General features: G+C 45.2%; 1 protein-coding gene across 1 annotated transcript in view; it reads left to right on the top strand.

Moving 5' to 3' along the window:
* Positions 1 to 422: 422 nt before the first annotated feature.
* The window catches only part of LOC118367588 (igLON family member 5-like), a 145,990-nt gene continuing 126,716 nt past the window's right edge, over positions 423 to 19,696 (top strand). Inside the window, exon 1 of the mRNA XM_052494168.1 lies at positions 423 to 1,017. Coding sequence (XP_052350128.1) covers positions 957 to 1,017 — 61 coding nt within the window. The 5' untranslated portion in view covers positions 423 to 956. The remainder of the gene's footprint in view (positions 1,018 to 19,696) is intronic.

Here is a 19,696-nt window from a genome sequence, read left to right as displayed (position 1 = left end):
CCGAATAGAACATTCACCCTTATTCACCCTTTATCCAATAGCCTATAATTCAGATACTCACCACGCACTTATTCCTCGTAGCTCCACCTATCGCGCTCTCACTCTACCTCGGTCCCTGTACTACGGTTATTATGTCTGTCCCCCTGTGGACCACTGTTTCTCCGAGTACTGCAGCAACACTAAGCTTGCTATAAATCACATTGCATTATCACCGCGCCGTTTTCGCCTCGCGCGTTTACCCGCCTACCATGCACCTCGGATTGGCCAGCCCGCCTCCTTTCCCACCCTCTCCGAAAGTGGCTGCAGTGCAATTGTTGCTCCCGCCCCTTCCTTGGTGGCGATGATTGGAAGAAAGGAGTCCTCATTGAACTGTCAATCATGCCTTTTCTTGTGCGCTTCGCATTTATTGTTTCTCGGAGCGATGCATTGAGTGCGGGGCGACAAGACGCGTTGCATACCGACAGAGATCGAGGAGAGTAGCCTAATTACGGGACGAATTGTCTACTACAGAACGCATATATTGTATCCATTAGTTTGCAATGTTCTGTCGAATATTTGGCAGAAAGCAGTTGAGTATTTACCTTCGTGTTCAGGTGCGCATTTGAGCACATTTTCTCTCCAAACCATTGAAAACAACATTAATTTAGTGTCTGGAATATTTGCGGATATTTTGCACCAGGATTTTGTATCATTTGGTATTCCCTCTACGTCTACGAAAACATCAACAACCCCTTCTTTGGTTAAGGGGTGGGGGGTCATCAACGAGAAAAGTCAAGGGGATAGACTCATGTTTTTGTTCAGTCACATGTTAAGGCAGTCGGTTATTGCTGTTGGACATAAATAAAGCACACGAGGTAAACCGTTTCACATTTTACCTGCAAAGGCTCCATAGAAGAGGACTACAACGGTATTCTACTACGAAAACAACATCGAAATATCTATCGAAACATCAAAACATGAGCTGCCCAGTCTTACGAAACGTGTTCGCTGGTTTGCTCCTCGCACTGCTGTCGAGCGGTAAGTTCTAGTACGCTACTTTGATTTGATGTTGCCGCTGGATTGGATCCACACATGCATCTTCCCCTTCATTCCCACTGGTACGGTTCTGTAGGTGAATACTAATGCCGAGGCTTCGTGATGGGGGTCTACCTGCTTATGAATCATGCGTGTGTGTGTCTATTACAGTACACACTCGGTTTTCATTTGCTCACAGTTTGGAGAGAGAGAGAGAGAGAGAGAGAGAGAGAGAGAGAGAGAGAGAGAGAGAGAGATAAGGGAGCGCGCGCGAGGGAGACAGAGGTGTGAGTGGATGAAACAGTGAGTGTGCGTTAGCATGTGGTAGGTATAGGCTACAGCCTTTGCGCAGCGCACGGCTCAATCTTCAGCTTGCTTGTAGCCTACGAGTGGTGCATGTTAACATATTTCACTTCAGAATTTGAGACACCCCATTCCCATCCTCTCTGGTCTATCAGAAGGCGGGCGCATTCCAATACGTGACATGATTGATCTGGTGGTAACCCGTGTACATGACGTTCGTAGTATGGCGCTAAACTGCTACATAATTTCCGATGCAGTACAAGCAGTTGAGAAGAGTGTAGCAAAAAAAATAAAATTTTCTGCAAGGTTGAGGGATAATAATAGACAGCGAAATAGATCTTGGGGCATCCCAACACGTATAGGGCACTCTGTACAGTGTACCCTAGTAACCTTCACTACTTCCCCCACCGCCGTGGCTAGTTATTTATCCACCACATTGTCTGTTGCTTTTAACGTTTTCTCACCGGGCAAAGATAATTGCAAGATAATAAAGGTGATCGCCTGTACATCCGGATGACTCATAGGGATTTAAGTATGCTTCGTTATTAATTCCACAAAGGACGTAGGCGCGTCAGAAATTGGACAATGGTTTATTCTGTATGTTGTGCAATGTGCACCGCAGAGGAAGGGAAACTTGGGCATCATAAAAGTCATATGGAGCGCCTGAAGATCAATAGCATTGCAATATAAGTTACAGCCCTTTTCATTTCCTACCGTGACCGATATTATAACCATCTTGCAGATTTGTTTTATCTCAATCCACGCACTGTTGATGTTGTTGTAGATTCTCTTATGCCCCCCCGCGCTCCTTCCAACATCTGGTGCGCCCCTTGCGCACGTGCATGACGCAAACCACATATTAAACCACATTAAACCACACGTCACACATGCGTGCCTCGATAACTCTCCCTCATTACCTTTGGGAAATCATTCATTCAATAAATAACCTGGCCTTAATAACAATAATTGATGTGTCAGTGTAATAAGATGCTAGGTTAACTGCTCACAGATGCAGGCAGGGCCGGTGGAAACTCCTACTCCTATGTTCCTTTCCGGGCAGGAGTAGTGGAGTACCCAGCTGGTTATGGTGGGATTCGAGTAGGGCCTAGGCTACACCAGGAATGGGGCAGATGGACAGCCCTGCAGGACACAAACACCAAACAGAACAGCATGAAACCATCTGATTATAGCTCCTTATTGGGTTAACAGTACCAATTCACAGCCTGCTTTTAAGATTCTAAGGACAGATTACCTTTTTCGAACGGATTGAAGTAAAATGGCATTTTACAAACCTACCATATCCACATGTTTGAGCACTAAACTGTACAGTTGATGAATGTAGCCTAGAGAGGCCATATTCTTGCTTTAAGTGTGTAGCACATTAAAAGCTACGGTTTGCAGTTGACTGAGAATACTGTATATCAGGGTCATCTTTGTTCTGTGTGGTACATTGACACTATAGTATGAAGTTGACTGAGAGTATATCATTGCCATCTTTAGAAAATGATGTAGCCAGGTTCCCGGCTGCTGCTACCGCCACACACCCACTCATGTGGAGGCATGCATGAATGATGAGGGAGGAAGGATGGAACACAGCCATTCAAAGCCTGGTCAGCTCCCTGTTAAATCATGCAAGGTGCCCCGAAGACGTGAGCGTGTGTAGCGCTCATTGGAGTGTGTCAGATGGAGTTCCCACTCCCAAATTGACCCTTAGTCCCTATAGGGGTTACAACCTATGCGCTTGTGTAGATCCGCGAGGATTGAATGGGTTTAAGCAAAGTATGGAAACGTACTCCTATAGCTTGTCAGGGAGCTAGGAAGGGTCCATATTGCTTAGACCTATACAGTCCTCTCGGATCTACACAAATGCACAGGGTATAAGGGCTAGGGGGGCGATTTTTCTCATCTCCGTTGCTATTTGAGTCATTTATAAATCAAGTTTTTCATTGCTTGATTGAAGCTACATCCATTTAGTCATTGATCAGCACTCCTGTTAGGCTGCTATGGTCATTAGCTACTATGAAGTGTCAATCCTCAAGTTGCTTTCTGCTGACCTATGCAGTGACGTTCAAAGTTGCAGCTGTTGCATCTCTAAGCACAATGCCTAGTGAGCATTCTGAGGAGCACCTATGTGCTATGGACCTTTCGGCGTAATGGCTTTGGCTGTATTGTACTGAGAGATGCTAAGTCATTAGTTTCCATCCTGAGACAGAGTGATAACCAAGGTCGTATTCATTATGGCACACGGTAGCAAAACGTCATGCAGTGGAACATGAAAACAAATGCTTCTTATTGGACAAGTTCAGGTAGTTCCTCTCTGTTTCAGTCTGTTTTCTATCCATTTGGTGCCTAGTGAATTCTATGCGGTCATTGCCCCCATAGCAAAACGTTTTACAATGGAACACATTTTTGTTTAAATCATTGGACAAGTTCTGGTCATCTCTCCCGGTTTCAGTCAATTTTTTAATGTTTGGTGCCTAATTAATAGGACCTAAACCTTCTCCTAAACCTTTCTTGTCTACGTCTGAGATGGCACACTCGGAGACTTTGCTTCCCACTTATTTTCTCAATGAAAGCTAACTAAGCCTGAGAATAGAACTACACGCCCCCACACCAAATTAAACCATTTAGACTCCACAAAGAGGATCGCTGTGGTGACACACCTGCGGTAAGTACCTTATTATGAGGTTCATGTTAGCGTGTACTTTACTGGTAATGATAAATATGCTGCGGCGCTGCTGAAGATGATATTTCATGGTCTAGGAATAGGAGATGCTAATTTACGACCTCATGATGTAAGTACGCCAGTACCACAAGCTAGCATCTGCACAAAGACATAGCACCTGCTTCTATACAGATTCCCATTCTAACACATGCTCTTACACAGTAAAACATTCTATCCAATTACATATCTGTATGCTGAGAGAAATGACCTTAAGTCAAGGTCACATATCAGCATAACCTGGCATTTGACCTTTGGTCTTTACCTTGGTAGCAGACCAAGCGCAATCAAAAGTCCTCTAATCCATTTGGTGTACGACATAAACCTCTCTCTACTTTTCCACATTGCAATTTTGGATCCCTCTCAGACACGTCATCCTTAACCTTTGAAAATACTCTCCTGTACATCACTGAAGCCATTTCCAGTCATTTTCAACAACCCAACAGATGCTTCAAGCTACAAACTAATCCAAACTAGCATCCAGAGGACAAAAGGTTGCCATAATGAATCAAAGGGTACAGGTGCGGGAAGTGTTTACGGGGCGTATCGGGCTCGGGAAAAAACAGGCGGGTCGCCGCGTCGCCCGTGATCCCTCTCATTACAGCGACAAATGGGGGGGGGGGGACAAGTGGGGTCAAGGCGCGTGGCACATCGTGGCACATGTTGATGGCATGGCCCCCCTGTTTGTGCTCGGTCAAATCACCGGCTTTGGCTGGGAGATGAAGAGCTGCAGACGCGTCTGTGTGCCAGCACCAACAGATGCCTCGAGCTCCTAATCTGGAGGGGCCTCTCTTCCCCTCTTTCCTGCCTCCCTCCTCCCTCCTCCTCCCCCGCCTCCCTCACGTTTGAAAGCCACCATTTCTGTGCCGTCGTTGTTCTCCAAGTCTGGCTTGCATATGCTCCTCGTTTTTGGAGCCTGTATTTTTTTGGCCTTTTTCTCGGTTCTTCTTCATCTGTTGCCAGACACCATTGGATGTGAAACTGAGAAGCCCGGGGTTTGAGTCTCATGGAGTTGCTCTTTTGGAGAGGAAAATAGAGACGCTGGATGCTGAGGGAAGTATATATAGCAGTGACCTGACAGAAAACAAGTGGGCTGTGTGATATTTCACATTTTCAATTCGATTTTTACAAGGCCCTTTTTAAAGTTGTATGGGGGGAATGTGAGACTGTATACCGGGGTTTGTGCTATGGATGATGTGCTTCCACCATATCGCTCATGCTGGATGGAGAATTGATAGATAGCCTTGTGTGGTTTGAAATAAATCGGGAAGTGTTGCTATGGAGAGGGGCACCATGGAGAGAATGGCCCCAAGCGTTTCTGTGGAATCTTCCACTATTCCACCCCCGCCTATTACTGACCTTATCTTGGCTTAAACATGACTGGCATTAGGGGCTATTGCATCCAAATCTACGTCCAAATATGTTTCTGTGGGTTTCTTGGATTGTTTTCAACAGGGTGAGGGTGGTGAGATGCTGGCCTGTGGGATGGTGCTGTAATGTTAGTGGCTTTCAGGCTGGAACAGTGACATGAGGTCATGGGGTCAAACTCTAGTTGGGCACTCTGAGTGTGGAGAGGAGCGAGAGGGGGGAGAAGGGCGATGGTTGATGGCCAGTGCTCTGTCACCTCAATGCCCTTGAGATTTCCTGCGTCGAGTTTTGATAAACACTCCACTGGTCTCCCATATTGGTTCTAGTGAGGCAATTATACATAAGTGTCAGTTCCATAAATAATGATTACAGCCAGGCTTGTTTGTAATTATAATCACAGTTACTATATATGGAGTTCAATGTAATGGACATGAACCAGGATCATGTTCAATGTGGGACAGTTTTTTTTTTACTGTGTTAAATTATAGTAATACACTGTAAAACTTCTCTTCTCTCTCACCCCGCCTCCTTGTCCTATTCCCAGCTCAACCCCGGCGGCCAGCGCTGCCCTGTGCATGAATATGTGCATGAGCAATGGGCCCTCAACATAATAGTAATGAAAAAAGGCCTATGTTTCATTTAAAGCAGGAAGAGAAACATAATTAAAGTGGCAGCAGAATGTATGTAGAGGTAGAGAGAAGTGGGAGGCCCATATACTGTATACCATATACCCCCCACACACACACACACTCAAACACAGCCTTTATAGGGCCACCCACAAGATGAATTTAAACAATTCCCCCAGTGAAGGTGCGAACAGTAAATCAATGAAGCCCATCGGAGCTAGGAGCACCCAGCCTTGAGGGGTAGAGAGGAACATCTATATAGTCATACATCTTTGTGCACATAAATAACTTTCATTTATCTCTTATCAATACAGGCATATAGGGAAAATCGAATATGTCTCTGGCACAGGCTAAATCCTGGCTCTGAGGCTAGCCTGGGCATGTAGATTGAGCTATCTGGAAAGAAGGAGAGAGACAGAGACAGAGAGAGACAGAGAGAGACAGAGAGAGGGAGAGATTTTACCCCCCTCTGTCTCTTGTCTTTTTGTGTGAGGGCGTTAGCATCGTTGGAAACACAGTTCAGATTAGAGCAGCCGCTGCTTCTTTCTCCTGTGGGAGCTGTGAGGGACCCGGGTCCCGCTTCTCTCCCTGTCCTCATTACCAGAGACAAGAAGCTTCGCTGGCAAATCAATGGAAGAGGCTTAGGAAACTAATGCAGCCTGGTCCATGCCTGATGGGACTGTGTGTGTGTGTGTGTGTTTGTGTAGGGGGGGGGTTATGTGTTTGTGTGTGTGTGTGTGTGTGTGTGCGTGCGTGTGTGCATGCAAGCGTGGGTGCATATTTTTGTCTGTGTGTGTGTGTGTGTTTGCAGACGTGTGATTGTCTTGTGTTTGGCAATGTGAAGGAGTGTGTTCATTTGTACAACAGCACAGGGGAGACAAACATTAGTTTCCACCCTGCTGCTCTATTGTGGTCTGTTAGAGTACTCTCCACGCACCCGGTTAACCACGGTAATATTTACCACTGGGATATGATACTGCAGAAGCCCTAGAATTACTTTGAGATAACATTATATTTATCATCTGAATCCATTTTAGTAAAATACTAATAGGGTAACATGGGGTATGATGCTCCCCACCTTGCAGATTTATTTAGTTATTTAATAACATCGATGCATCACCAAAGGCACACTCCATTGCTGTTTGAAAATTGAGAAAGAGGAGGAGTTGGACCGTTTTCGTACCCAAAGTCAACCGTAATTACCTGTAGTTTTAGACATTCATATGCTATCTGTGGGGCTGTTCTGAATTTTGGGGGGGACACATGTCCTTATATCTCCTGTGGCAATTTTGTCTATGCAATGTATCCAGAGGAGGGAAACTACTGTAGCTGTCCTCTGGCTACACCATAGTGCTACCCTAGAGGGTGTTGTTGAGGCTACTGTAGACTTTCATTGCACACCCGTGTGTCTTAATCAGTTCATTGGTGAGATGTGAATATATTTAGTACAGTTTTACCAAAAAATATAACTTTTTGAATGTTTCACCATTTTTATTTTTATGACATTAACTTAGTAGGATGGTCCTCCCCTTTCCTCCTCTGAGGAGCCTCCACTGTTCCACTCTAACAACATCTTACCCTGCTTTCAGAAATACTATCTGTTTTTAAAGCACTCAGCTTGTCAGAAGCTGTTTTCATGCTACGGCATAGTCTTATCCCTCGCACATCCTTACATCTCTTGTGTGGTTGACAGTGCAACTACAGGCTGCAACTAATGCTAAAATATCCTGCCGTAACAAATACTGTCTGTCAAGTGCTCAACTTGTCAGAAGTTGTTTTTAGCCCACACACATCCCACGGCAACCCTAGTGTTGTTTACAACTATGGGCCGGGATGCAACGAATGCTAAATCACGGTGTCATGTTGTGGTTTTTAGTCCCTCACTGCCTCTCCTGGTCTATCGGGGCTGGAGGTTTTTGGGTCGGAGGAGGGGAGGAGAGGAGGGGAGGAGAGGAGGGAAGGAGAGGAGGGAAGGAGAGGAGGGAAGGTAGGTGGGAGAGAGGAATGGATGCCGAACGGGAGGGAGGGAAATAAATAAAGCAGAGAAAAACAGATCGATGAAAATTTCAGCAGCTCGTACACTCCTCCTCGAGCCAAAAGATGGAGAATGAGAGGGGCGGAGAGAGGGAGACAGAGGGAGAGGGGTAATGGAGAAAATGTGTGGGAGAGAGGGAACCAGATAGAGGGAGTGGGAGAGAGAGAGTGCCAGAGAGAGAGAGAGAGAGAGAAAGAGACGGGGAGAGAAGGGTGAATAGCGACACGGGGAGTCAGCCGTTGAGAATGAGAGACACATGTTGCTGAGATGTCATCAACTGATACGTTCCATTCATTGCCCTCCTGCTGCTCATTTCATAGTGATTAAAGTCACAGGCCGAGCATTACACACTATGTATACAAAAGTATGTGGACACGCCTTAAAATGAGTGGATTCGGCTATTTGAGCCACACACATTGCTGACGCACATAAAATCGAGCACACGGCCATATAATCTCCATAGACTCACATTGGCAGTAGAATGGCCTTACTGAAGAGCTCAGGGACTTTCAATGTGGCACCGTCATAGGGTTAAGGTTTCCAACAAGTCAGTTCGTCAAATGTCTCGCCTGCTAGAGCTGCCCTGGTCAACTGTAAGTGCTGTTATTTATTGTGAAGTGGAACTGTCTAGGAGCAACAATGGCTTAGCCGCGAAGTGGTAGACCACACAAACTCAGAGAACGGGACCTCCGAGTGATGAAGCATGTATAGTGTCCTCAGTTGCAACACCCACTACTGAGCTCCAAACTGTTTCTGGAAGCAATGTCAGCACAATAACTGTTCGTCAGGAGCTTCATGAAGTGGGTTTCCATGGCCGAGCAGCCGCACACAAGCCTAAGATCGCCATGTGAAATGCCAAGTGTCGGCTGGAGTGGTGTAAAGCACGCTGCCATTGGACTCTGGAGTAGTGGAAACGCGTTCTCTGGAGTATTGAATCACGTTTCACCATCTGGCAATCCGACGGACGAATCTGGGTATGGCGCATACCAGGAGAACACTAATTGCCCCAATACATATTGGCAACTGTAAAGTTGAAGGGAAATCTTAACGCTTCAGCATACAATGACATTCTAGATGATTCTGTGCTCCCAACTGTGTGGCAACAGTTTGGGGAAGGCCCTTTCCTGTTTCAGAATGACAATGGCCACGTGCACAAAGCAAGGTCCATACAGAAATGGCTTGTCAAGATCGGTGTGGAATAACTTGACTAGCCTGCACAGAGCCCTGACCTCAACCCCATCGCACACCTTTGGGATGAATTGGAACGCCGACTGCAAGCCAGGCCTAATTGCCCAACATCAGTGCCCGACCTCACTAATGCTCTTGTGGCTGAATGGAAGCAAGTCCCCGCAGCAATGTTCCAACATCTAGTGGAAAGCATTCCCAGAAGATTGGAGGCTGTTATAGCACCAAATGGTTGACCAACTCCATATTAATGCCCATGCTTTTGGAATGAGATGTTATACTATGTACTGTTTAATTCAAAGGGAGTGAGTGGGAGGTAGGGGGAAGGAGCGAGAGAGATAGAGGGTATATGAAAGTGGACAGGCCGGAGAGAATAAGAGTTATGAAAATATGATTGAAGAAGGGTGCATAGAGAGAGGGGGTGGGAGAAAGAGAGACAGATGGCAAGAGGGAGGAAAGGGGGAGGAGGAGGAGAAGGCTGGATGCAAAAAGCCGCAACAGACAGTGATCGAGATGGATTGATTTGCGGGACAGACGATTCGATTAAATAGTAAATGGCAGTTTTAATCCCTGCCAATAAAAAACGAGTCTCAGTGAGTGGGCGTTGTGAAACTGTTTCAGGGTCAGTTGCTGTGTGATATTGCGGCGGTAAGGATTTGGCGCTAATGTGATATTCTACTCATTAGGGATTCGTTCCAGGGAGACACATACCTCAAATAATTCTAATAAGATGCTCTTACAGTCTGGGTGCCACTGCACACTGCATGACAATAAGTGGTTAGGAGCTTGGTGAGACCGCTAATGGCCAAATAAGGCCACCACATACCCTGTGAAATATCCCTTTTTAAATTGCCTGTGTATAGGAAATAGTGGGTTGTGTCAGTGTGTTAGCTGTGTGGCTGTGGGCCTCGTACCATTTCGGGAAACAATAGAATTGGTAAGGCAATTCCGCCTGATGCCCAGTGGTAGGTGGTGGTGGTGGCACAGTGCAATCACCCCTACTCACCATCGCTGTGCCACTTCTCTGTCACCATGAAGAGACTCACGGCAATTTTGCTGTCATTTAGGGCTGGCGCGTGGTCGGCTGTTCCAGCTGTGAAGGTGCCAGTGGGATTTTCTGGTAATAAAGAGTCCATGTTAGCAGCGCGCATCTGACAGTAAAGACTCAGTTAGGCAGGATTTTCACTGCAAATTTCACCGTGACAGCTCCCTAACGACACTTACAGGAGCTGTTTTACACCGGTATGAAACGATTCCTCTCCCTCTATTTCCAGTGGGTATTTCATTAATAGGTATGAAAAAATCTCATCATGTGTCTGATCTGATATTCCGACACTAATTCATTTGGAATGAGATGACGGGTCAGAAATAAATTATTTATTGTTTTGTGATATTTCCCATAATTTGGTTTAAAGTGAGGTTGCACTGAGTGATATTTCCCATAATTTGGTTTAAAGCGAGGTTGCACTGAGTGATATTTCCCATAATTTGGTTTAAAGCGAGGTTGCACTGAGTGATATTTCCCATAATTTGGTTTAAAGCGAGGTTGCACTGAGTGATATTTCCCATAATTTGGTTTAAAGCGAGGTTGCACTGAGTGATATTTCCCATAATTTGGTTTCAAGTAAGATTGCACTGAGTGATTTGGGTGGCAATAGTCCTGTAATTGGGTTAAGATGGAGATTGGGCCAGGTTATTGTGTGGTGATATTTCTAACTAATTGGATGTGGTGTGAGATACCACAGTAGCTAAACGTCTGTGTTGTCTTGCCAGTTCAGTAATGCACGTTAGAGTGAGATTCCATTAGTGTATTGTGTGGTGGGGAGGGTAGAGGAGGGGTATTCTAACAGGATGTTGTGTATTGTGTGGTGGGGAGGGTAGAGGAGGGGTATTCTACCAGGATGTTGTGTATTGTGTGGTGGGGAGGGTAGAGGAGGGTTATTCTACCAGGATGTTGTGTATTGTGTGGTGGGGAGGGTAGAGGAGGGGTATTCTACCAGGATGTTGTGTATTGTGTGGTGGGGAGGGTAGAGGAGGGGTATTCTACCAGGATGTTGTGTATTGTGTGGTGGGGAGGGTAGAGGAGGGGTATTCTACCAGGATGTTGTGTATTGTGTGGTGGGGAGGGTAGAGGAGGGGTATTCAACCAGGATGTTGTGTATTGTGTGGTGGGGAGGGTAGAGGAGGGGTATTCTACCAGGATGTTGTGTATTGTGTGGTGGGGAGGGTAGAGGAGGGGTATTCTACCAGGATGTTGTGGATTGTGTGGTGGGGAGGGTAGAGGAGGGGTATTCTACCAGGATGTTGTGTATTGTGTGGTGGGGAGGGTAGAGGAGGGGTATTCTACCAGGATGTTGTGGATTGTGTGGTGGGGAGGGTAGAGGAGGGGTATTCTACCAGGATGTTGTGTATTGTGTGGTGGGGAGGGTAGAGGAGGGTTATTCTACCAGGATGTTGTGTATTGTGTGGTGGGGAGGGTAGAGGAGGGGTATTCTACCAGGATGTTGAGGATTGTGTGGTGGGGAGGGTAGAGGAGGGGTATTCTACCAGGATGTTGTGGATTGTGTGGTGGGGAGGGTAGAGGAGGGGTATTCTACCAGGATGTTGTGTATTGTGTGGTGGGGAGAGTAGAGGAGGGGTATTCTACCAGGATGTTGTGTATTGTGTGGTGGGGAGGGTAGAGGAGGGGTATTCTACCAGGATGTTGTGTATTGTGTGGTGGGGAGGGTAGAGGAGGGGTATTCTACCAGGATGTTGTGTATTGTGTGGTGGGGAGGGTAAGAGGAGGGGTATTCTACCAGGATGTTGTGGATTGTGTGGTGGGGAGGGTAGAGGAGGGGTATTCTACCAGGATGTTGTGTATTGTGTGGTGGGGAGGGTAGAGGAGGGGTATTCTACCAGGATGTTGTGGATTGTGTGGTGGGGAGGGTAGAGGAGGGGTATTCTACCAGGATGTTGTGGATTGCCGCATGCAGAGAATTCCAATCACACATAGTATTTTGACAGTATTGTCTTCTAGGGTTCTGGTTGTTTTGAAAATGTCAGCCTCGATCCAAAGAAGATGCCTTAGTCTGTGTGTGAGGAAAATCCCCTAATTATAGAATAAGCAATAGCTAGCCTATATAGCACATATAGCTTCTGATTACTCTTCATTAGTTAAACTGTGCATATGCATAATTGATAAATGAGGCTTACAATTCCTAAGATTTACAGTACATTCCAGAAATAAAGAAATTCATAAGTAATGCAGTTATTTCAACATGCAAATTATAACTTCATTTGGAGCGTAACACGTTCTCCCCGAGCTTATTTGACATCCATGAATTATAGATGCAGTGTAGATTGAGGCATATTCTAATACACCCTAAACCTAACTAACACAATCAAGAAAGTTGATTTTCCCTGAAGTCTCTTGATCTGCTTCTCAGCAAACCTGGGTTAAATGATCTATTTAAAAAAAATAATTTGTTTGATATCTGTGTTTGATTGACCTTGTCTTTCTCAATAGAACCAATAAAACTCTCCCAAAACTTCAAACCCGCCCATTTTAACACTCCGGGCAGGCTAAAACAAACGGGAAAAAAATAATAATTGTGAACATTTCAAATAGTATTTAAATCCAAGTCTGCTTTGCTGTGAAATCACAGTGTCAGAGCGACGTAACATCACACTATTTCACAGAGCACTGGCTGTATCGACGCAACCTTTATAGGGTCAGCAGACCCCCGATTCCCATTAAAAATAATGAAGGTGTCGGAAAAGGGCAATTAGCTGCTTAATGTCAGGCAACACGACTCTAATACGAGATAGTTTTGCTGACAAGTCAATATCTGCTCCAAAAAAAACATCATCCACGGTAAAGAGACGGATTCTGTGGTGAAAGTTTTTCTTTACTGTTTGAGAACCTCACATTAGGCCCAGACTAGAGGGAACTAGGTGACATGAATGCAGAACTTACAGCTCAATATGACACAGTGCTTTAATAAAGACAAACCCAAGACTTCTGAAGACCCAGACTAGTGAAGATGCAAAGAGATCTGTATCTATAGAATGTGCAAGATGAACAACACTGTTAACCAGCAGTGTACATCAAGAAAAACCCTCTGTGTGCATTACTTATGATGTTGATATGCACCCATAGGTGTAACATGATGCGTCTGTGAATGTTCTTTTCACTTTGACAGCTGAGATAAACATGGATCTGTTATACCAGACAGAGCCTCTTAAATCAGACAAGACAAACGTGGCTACAGTTCAGGTGTGTTCTCAATCAGCCAGACTGGATTGATCTTCTCTGGAATCTATCATGATCTAGTCGCATCGACAGAAAGATGCCCTTAAGATTTCTGTAAAGAAAGAAAAACCAAGATGGTGGCACACTGATTTCGGAGGGGAAACGTTTCAGCCTAGTATTGTCGTTTCAGTAATGTTTCAGCTCACCAAGCGTTTATGAGGTAAAACCTGGAAGGGATTCAGTTATTGCCATTGATTTTGTCATAATTGTATTTTACAAGTCCGAGTTGGTGTGGTGGGATTAGTTTGAGGGTTTATCATGGTGTGTGAGTACACTTGCCTGTGGGTTCAATTAATACAGACGGTTATTTCACTCAGACTTTATCGATAATACGCTATTAAACACATTCTGCAAGACGTGTCAGATTACATGTAAAGGATTTAATACAGTTTTCACTACCTTCCATTAATTCCTTCTTCATACTGGTATCACTCTCCACTAATATTTCTAATTTGCATCCATGCCAATGTTATATTATCTCAGTTTTGGCACAATATAATACTTGAGTGAATTCCATGTTCCATGTGTAGGCTGTTTAGTAAGTAAGTAGCATTGCGTTGGCGTAGAGCACTGTTTTGCTATTCCTGTGGTGTTCTGCGTCATTGTGTGGAGAACCTTCAGCCTCTGTGAGAGCCCAGTCACTGAACCTACCACCTCTTGCAGTAGCATTCCTCCCACTCTCTGCTCTGAGATCTCTTTCACAGACACACACACATGCCATCTGTTTGCCTTTTCCTGGGCAGACCTGGGTCCATTGGGACAAACTGTGCCTTCCAAAAGTTTTCTCCCGCTTGGTGTTTTTCCTATTTAGTTGCATTACAACCAGTAATTTAAATGGATTTTTATTTGGATGTCATGTAATGGACCTACACAAAATTGTCCAAATTGGTGAAGTGAAATTGAAAAAATGAGTTGTTTCAAAATTTTAAAAAAATAAAGAAAGTGAAAAGTGGTGTGTGCATATGTCTTCACCCCCTTTGCGATGAAGCCCTTAAATAAGATCTGGTGCAACCAATTACATTCAGAAGTCACATAACTGGGTAAATAAAGTCCACCTGTGTGCAATCTAAGTGTCACATGATCTGTCACACGATCTCAGTATATATACACCTGTTCTGAAAGGCCCCAGAGTCTGCAACACCACTAAGCAAGGGGCACCACCAAGCAAGTGGCACTTTGAAGACCAAGGAGCTCTCCAAACAGGTCAGGGACAAAGTTGTGGAGAAGTACAGATCAGGGTTGGGTTATAAAAAATACCTGAAACTTTGAACATCCCACGGAGCACCATTAAATCCATTATTAAAAAATGGAAAGAATATGGCACCACAACAAACCTGCCAAGAGACGGCCGCCCACCAAAACTCACAGACCAGGCAAGGGGGGTATTAATCAGAGAGGCAACAAAGAGACCAAAGATAACCCTGAAGGAGCTGCAAAGCTCCACAGCGGAGATTGGAGTATCTGTCCATAAGACCACTTTAAGTCGTACACTCCACAGAGCTGGGCTTTACAGAAGAGTGTCCAGAAAAAAGAAGCAAACATGTTTGGTGTTCACCAAAAGGCATGTGGGAGACTCCCCAAACATATGGAAGAAGGTATTCTGGTCAGATAAGAAAAAAAATTGAGATTTTTGGCCATCAAGGAAAACACTATGTCTGGTGCAAACCCAACACCTCTCATCATCACGAGAACACCAACCCCACAGCAAAGCATGATAGTGGCAGCATCATGCTGTGGGGATGTTTTTCATCGGCATGGACCAGAAAACTGGTCAGAATTGAAGGAATGATGGATGGCGCTAAATACAGGGAAATTCTTGAGGGGAAACCTGTTTCAGTCTTCCAGAGATGTGAGACCTGGACAGAGGTTGACTTTCCAGCAGGACAATGACCCTAAGCATACTGCTAAAGCAACACTCAACTGGGTTAAGGGGAAACATTTAAATGTCTTGTGATGGCCTAGTCAAGCCCAGACCTCAATCCAATTGAGAATCTATGGTATGACTTGAAGATTGCTATACACCAGCGGAACCCATCCAACTTGAAGGAGCTGGAGCAGTTTTGCCTTGAAGAATGGGCAAAAATCCCAGTGGCTAGATGTGCAAAGCTTATAGAGACATATCCCAAGAGACTTGCAGCTGTAATGGGGGGGGGGTGAAAAGTTCTGCATGCTTAAGTTTTCTGTTTAAAAAAAAATCCTATTTGTTTCACAATAAAAAATATTTTGCATCTTCAAAGTGGTAGGTATGTTGTGTAAATCAAATGATATACAAACCCCCTCCAAAATCCATTTCAATTCCAGGTTGTAAGGCAACAAATCAGGGAAAATGCCAAAGGGGGGTGAATACTTTTGCAAGCCACTGTACGCTAGTGCCAGGGTACGGTCCTGGAGGCGTGATCCCGCACCTCTAGCCCAGTCGCCCACCCTCCCCTCACCGCTAGACCCTCACACACCATACATAACAAGAGCCCTCTACCACCTCTTCGGTGCCGCTTCACAGCAAGGTTAATGGGAATGCCACAGATATTAATAACACCATTATTACCCCACTAGTCCCTGTTTGAATATGATAGTTTGTAAGAGAGCTTCTTAAAGGGCTGTGACTACAGTAGCAGGTTGTGCTCACTAATGGTCTTCAGGATGGCACTGGTCCTTTGCCCTTCACATACTCACCAGCCACACACACACACACACACACACACGCACACACACACACACACACACACACACACACACACACACACACACACACACACACACACACACACACACACACACACACACACACACACACACACACACACACACACACACACACACGCACAAAAGCCGGGTGTCAAACACACCTGTCAAGGTCAAGCTAGGGCTGTCTGTAGCTAACAGCAGATTGCTAACGATAAAGCATCAGCCCCTGTAGGCCAGCCGGCGGCTCTACAGCTCAGAAAATGAAATAAAGTCTCTGACCTCCTGGCTAATTAGTGACGATACATCTGGATGTGAGAGAGAGTGGGAGCTAGGCTCTAATTGGCTCTGATTGCTGGCGCTCCTCAAACTCAACACAAACTCATCTGAGTCCTCACCGGGTCAAATGAAAACTTCCATTTCATCCAAGTTTCCAGGTTTTTTCAGTGTGTTGTTACTTTTTACTGAATAAGAAACCACATCAACTGGATTTTAATAATCCAATCCTGTCTTAGTCAACTGGGGCTGTGTTCATCAAGCGTCTCAGAGTCGGAGTGCTGATCTAGAACCAGGTCCCCCTTGTCCATACAGTATAATGTGATGATCTAAAAGTCAAAACTGATCCTAGATCAGTATCCCCACTCTGAGATGCTTTATGAATACAGGCCCTGCTGTATAAAACTAGGGACCTGAGTTGGCCTCTGTGTTGGCTGAAACCGGACTATCTATCTGTCCAACAGATGCACTAACCCCGGAATGGACCCTCCTTCCCCTCCTATCTCCCCCTCCGTACCGTCCTCTCTTCCCCCTACGCCTTGGCCCGTATCACACAGACAGCCACTGCTAAAAGATTCATGCGTGTGGATTTTAGGTCTTTAAAGAACGAGCTTGAGCAAGGCTTGCTTTTTTCTCTCCCTCAAAATGAAATCCAATATTCAAGAAATTGATCTCTCTCTCTCTCTCTCTCTCTCTCTCTCTCTCTCTCTCTCTCTCTCTCTCTCTCTCTCTCTCTCTCTCTCTCTCTCTCAATTCAATTCAATTTGCTTTATTGGCATGATGTACCAATGTACATATTGCCAAAGCTTATTTTGGATATTTACAATATGAAAATGAGAATCAAAATTGTCAACGGGACAACAGTAACAACAATAACCAAGGGTCAAAATAACCTCACTGCCATAAAGTGGACCCCACACCTCACTGCCATAAAGTGCAATTGGTTCAATGACATATTCAATTTGTTTTAGCCACATTTCAATAGGTATTTCAATTGGCTTTTTAATGGAGTTGAATGCCCTGCGTGCTTTCTCTCTCAGTACATTCACTGCCTCATTAAGGTGTCCAGTTGAGCTTATTTTTAAACCTAAGTAATTGTAGTGTGTGCAGTTGTCACGCCTTGGTCATCGTGTTTTGTGTTTTCGTTATATATTTGGTCAGGCCAGGGTGTGACATGGGTTTAATATGTTGTGTTTCGTATTGGGGTTTTGTAGGCATTGGGATTGCGGCTGAGTAGGGGTGTAGCATAGGCTTGGCTGCCTGAGGCGGTTCTCAATCAGAGTCAGGTGATTCTCGTTGTCTCTGATTGGGAACCATATTTAGGTAGCCTGGGTTTCACTGTGTATTTCGTGGGAGATTGTTCCTGTCTCTGTGTTAGTGTTCACCAGACAGGCTGTATAGGTTTTCACGTTCCGTTTGTTGTTTTTTTGTATATTAAGTTATTTCATGTATCGTCATTCGTTTCATTAAAGACATGAGTAACCACCATGCTGCATTTTGGTCCGACTCTCTTTCGACCAAGAACGCCGTTACAGCAGTACTCTATATATTGTACCAAAGAACTTTGCTCTAATTCTCTGAGATCTGGATCTTCTCCGGAAAATCATTATTTAATTTAATTTCTCTCTCTCTGTCACGGCTGTTGAAAGGAGAGGATCAAGGTGCAGCGTGGTGAGCGTACATTTTCTTTTATTAATCCAAATAACGGCGAACAAAACAATAAACACTTCAAAAACAAACCGTGAAGCTCAAAGGCTATGTGCCCTAAACAAAGTCAACTTCCCACAATGACAGGTGGGAAAAGGGCTACCTAAGTATGGTTCCCAATCAGAGACAACGATAGACAGCTGTCCCTGATTGAGAACCCTACTCGGCCAAAACATAGAAATACAAATAATAGAACATAGAATACCCACCCGAAATCACACCCTAACCAAACCAAATAGAGACATAAAAGGATCTCTAAGGTCTCTCTCTCTCTCTCTCTCTCTCTCTCTCTCTCTCTCTCTCTCTCTCTCTCTCTCTCTCTACCTGTACTGCTGCATCGCTCTCTCTCTCTCTCTCTCTCTCTCTCTCTCTCTCTCTCTCTCTCTCTCTCTCTCTCTCCCTCTCCCTCTCCCTCTACCTGTACTGCTGCATCTCTCTCTCTCTCTCTCTCTCTCTCTCTCTCTCTCTCTCTCTCTCTCTCTCTCTCTGTACTGCTGCATCTCTCTCTCTCTCTCTCTCTCTGTACTGCTGCATCTCTCTCTCTCTCTCTCTCTCTCTCTCTCTCTACCTGTACTGCTGCATCTCTCTCTCTCTCTCTCCCTCTCCCTCTACCTGTAGTGCTGCATCTCTCTCTCTCTCTCTCTCTCTCTCTCTCTCTCTCTCTCTCTCTCTCTCTCTCTCTCTCTCTCTCTCTGTACTGCTGCATCTCTCTCTCTCTCTCTCTCTCTCTCTCTCTCTCTGTACTGCTGCATCTCTCTCTCTCTCTCTCTCTCTCTCTCTCTCTCTCTCTCTCTCTCTCTCTCTCTACCTGTACTGCTGCATCTCTCTCTCTCTCTCTCCCTCTCCCTCTACCTGTACTGCTGCATCTCTCTCTCTCTCTCTCTCTCTCTCTCTCTCTCTCTCTCTCTCTCTCTCTCTCTCTCTCTCTCTCTCTCTCTCTCTCTCTCTCTCTACCTGTACTGCTGCATCTCTCTCTCTCTCTCTCTCTCCCTCTCCCTCTACCTGTACTGCTGCATCTCTCTCTCTCTCTCTCTCTCTCTCTCTCTCTCTCTCTCTCTCTCTCTCTCTCTCTCTCTCTCTCTCTCTCTCTCTCTCTCTCTCTCTTTGCCTATGTGTTTAGTCTCTGTTTGCTTCACCTTGTTAGGCCAGCGAGGGGCCAGCGAGGGGCCAGCGAGGGGCCAGCGAGGGTTAATGGTCTCCTAAAGGCATGTTCCAGGCCAGGACAGTTAATTAGGAGGAGGTGATTGACGCCTGCCTGTGTGAAGTAAAGCATGGGGAGTAAAGGGTGGGGGTATCTGCACTCCTGAGGCTTATGTATAGAGGTCACATTAATCAAAGCTTTGTTTAAACAACTGCCCACGATGTAGAGTAGTGGTTGGAGCCGCTGTATTACCGCATAATCAAGTTATGAAGAACAATCTTATCCTTGTATACCCTCCAGACATACTTGTGATGCACAGAAACTGTGCACGCTAGATTGTGAA

The sequence above is a fragment of the Oncorhynchus keta genome, chromosome 34 (assembly GCF_023373465.1).
Source record: "Oncorhynchus keta strain PuntledgeMale-10-30-2019 chromosome 34, Oket_V2, whole genome shotgun sequence".
Lineage (NCBI taxonomy): Eukaryota > Metazoa > Chordata > Actinopteri > Salmoniformes > Salmonidae > Oncorhynchus > Oncorhynchus keta.
The sequence above is the reverse complement of the archived record's forward strand: the minus strand, read 5'-3'. Positions and strand labels throughout refer to the sequence as shown.